General features: G+C 56.9%; 1 protein-coding gene across 1 annotated transcript in view; it reads left to right on the top strand.

Annotated features, from left to right (window-relative positions):
* The first annotated feature begins 1,141 nt into the window (after positions 1-1,141).
* Positions 1,142-2,991, top strand: part of FXYD2 (FXYD domain containing ion transport regulator 2) — an 8,097-nt gene continuing 6,247 nt past the window's right edge. The window contains exons 1-2 of the mRNA XM_006161874.3: positions 1,142-1,253; positions 1,599-1,715. Of these exons, the coding sequence (XP_006161936.1) occupies positions 1,241-1,253; positions 1,599-1,715 (130 nt within the window). The 5' untranslated portion in view covers positions 1,142-1,240. The remainder of the gene's footprint in view (positions 1,254-1,598; positions 1,716-2,991) is intronic.

Genomic DNA, 2,991 nt, shown 5'->3' on the forward strand with positions numbered 1-2,991 from the left:
CCGTGGTTTCCCCTTTTTTTTTTTTGAAATTTTTTTTTTTTTTTTTTTTTTTGCTTTTGGGCATGTGCTGGACAGAAAGAGAAAGTGAAAAATCATCCCCCAAGGGGATGTCCACACCTCAATCCCTTCTCCTCCATTCTCCTCTCAGGATTCTGGGCATGCACACACGCACACGTCTGGAGTGTTTTTCAAGCCTCTGGATCCAGGTCTTGAACTACACAGTCAGCCATGTGGGTCTAGTCACCTTAACATCCACACCACCACCTGGCCCTAAGATCTCCGTTTTCCTGGACCACTAATGATACGTTTGGACCGGTTGTCTTTAAAGCCCCTCTTGGCCCTGAGATGTAGGAATCTCCCAGCGCCAGACTGGGAATTTCCATTCGGCAGCCCCGGGCTGTGTGCGTGGGCAGGTTTCCACTTGGGAGCACATGGTGGGGCCTGGCTGGCAAGCAGCGCAGCTCGGGTGGTTGGGAAGGGAACCTGGACGCAGGGCAGATCTCAGCCCAACCAGATAAACCCCCTGGGCCTGCAGCCCCCCAGGCAGCTCCCAGGGGTGTCCTCCATCCTCCCTCAGGACAGAAAGTGTGACAAAGGAGGGACACACTCAAGTTGTCAAAGTGACCAGAGGCTGCACCTTCTCAGGGTCTCTGTCGGGTGGCTGTGAGGGGCACCCTTGGGTCCCAAGTCAGCCTCTCAGGACCAGCTGAGGAGACCTTGCCCAGGCAGGCCAGAGGCCTCAGTGGCCAGACAACAGGGACCTGCTGGTGGCGGGGGGGGCTCAAAAAAAATACGCCGCCATTCCTGCCGTTGTCTCAGGCTCCACCCCTGCCCTGGGACCAGAAGTGCCATCTTCCGGCTGGTCCCCTCTGACACCCACCTGCAGTCCTCAGAGGCCTCATTAGGCTGCTAGTGTCTCCAGCCGAGTGCTCAGAGACCTGGAGGTGTGGCGGGCGGGCCTGACGTCACAGCCCAGTTGGTCGCTGGGGGCTGAGCACAGCGGTCCCTGCCGAGGAAGGGCAGGAGTCCATGGGAGCAGCCCCCTGGGAGCTGTCCCCCTCTCTCCGTCCAATACCAGAAGGATGCTGGAGGCAGCGACTGGCACCCCAGGCCCCAGGACTGTGCCCTGCAAGCCTCCCCACTCCACCAAGCACAACTTCTAAGGGACTAGAGCTCTCTGTCTGGCCTCAGGGGACTCCCAGCTACAGAGCAGGACCTCAGGGCAGGACGTATCAGGGTGATGGAGGATGGAGGTACAGCTGAGTGAAGGCTCAGGGGACCCACAAATACCCCTGAAGGGCACCCTTGGTCCCTTCTGCTGGCTCCAGCCCTCCTGGGTCCCGGCAACCTTGTCAGGCCCTGGGCTGCCGACAGGGTGCTGGCTATGACACATTGAGCCGGGGGAGAGGGATGATGTGGGGGGCTCGGGTTTGTTTTTTGAGGCAGGAGCTTCCCTTTCCTCACATGCCAGGTGGAGGGCAGAGAATCCCCCGCCGTCACGTGGATCCCTTGCCCCAACCTGCCCAGCAGGAGGGCACGCGGTAAGGGCTCCCTTGCCAACCCCTCCTCCCCACCTGTCTCTTCCCGCCCTGGTGTAGCTGAGGCGTGGAGGAGGGAGTGCCACTCTCCATCCAGGCCCCAGGCAGCCCGCAGTCCACAGCTCTCCTGCACCTGCGGACCCAGCAGCAGCTCTGCCATGGACAGGTGGTACCTGGGTGAGTCCCCCGAGCCGGGCCCTTCCCTCCTCAGCTCTGACAAGGGCATGCACCCCATCATTTCCACACTCACTCCTCAGCTCCCCAGAAGTGTAGGAAAACAGAACCCAGGAGAGGCAGCATTTCCAAACAGCCTCCATTTGGAGGCTTGGGCCTGGGGGCAGAGCATCCCTGAGGGGCAAGAGCTGGCAGACAGTCCCTCCAACAGCCTCCACCTCCGCCGGTCCGTCTGTGTGCCTGTGTGTCCATCCACCCTTCTGCAGGAACTCTGAAGCCAGCCTGCTCAGCCTGCTGGCTTCACGTCCAGCCTGACCTCGGGAAGTTAATGTCCCTGTGTTTTAGCCTCTTCCTCTACAAAACGGAAGCGAAGATAATGCCCTCCGTACTCACAGAGCGGCTGCAGTGTTTGAAGGGGCCGATTTCTACCATAGAAGGTGCTTCCAAAGCACCTTGCATGATGAGATCAAAGCTGCAGCTGTCCACCTGCTGTCCCTGCTGTCCCACCGTGTGTACCTCTCTGTCTACCACCTGCCCGTGTATCTACCTAGGTACCTGTCTATCATCGAGCTATTCCATAACCATCGATCCGCTCCATCTACCTGTTCTATGCGTATATGTATCTATCATCTATCTGTCCGTCTATCTGTTCTGTCCATCTGTCTATCTGTTCTATCATCTATCTGTTCTAACTATCATCTGTTAAGAGCTATCACTGGGCCCAGCAGTTGGTGTAATGACTATGTCGCTGGATTCCCATGTGGTCGACTGTGATTCGAGTCCCGGGCCCCGCGGCTTAGACTCACGCTGGGCACATGTGCATGAATGCTCAGGATCCTGAGAGGAGAATGGTGGAGAAGGGATTATGGCGTAGCCATCCCCCCGGGGGGTGATTTCTCACTTTCTGTCTCTCTGTCTCTCTGTCTCTCTCTCTCTGTCTTTCTGAGGAGCTCATGTGCCCTATAGCAAAACCCTCTAAAAAAATGGCTATCACCTATCTATCATGTGTATATTCTACCATCTATCAATCATCTATCTATATACCTACCATATCTATCAGTCTATCATGTCTGTCATCTATCTCTGTCTCTGTATCTATTCTGTCTACTCTGTCCTTCCTCTGGTCCTTCCATATTTACCTACCCCACTGTTGCAGCCAGGCTCCGTAGTTTGCGGGACAGACAACATGCTGAGGTCTCAGCCCACGCATAGCCAGGGAGGGCGCCGCTGTGTGTGTGTGTGTGTGGGGGGTGGTGGGGGGGCATGGGCTTTCTTTTCC

Source organism: Tupaia chinensis, unplaced genomic scaffold, assembly GCF_000334495.1.
Source record: "Tupaia chinensis unplaced genomic scaffold, TupChi_1.0 Scaffold139431_1, whole genome shotgun sequence".
Lineage (NCBI taxonomy): Eukaryota > Metazoa > Chordata > Mammalia > Scandentia > Tupaiidae > Tupaia > Tupaia belangeri.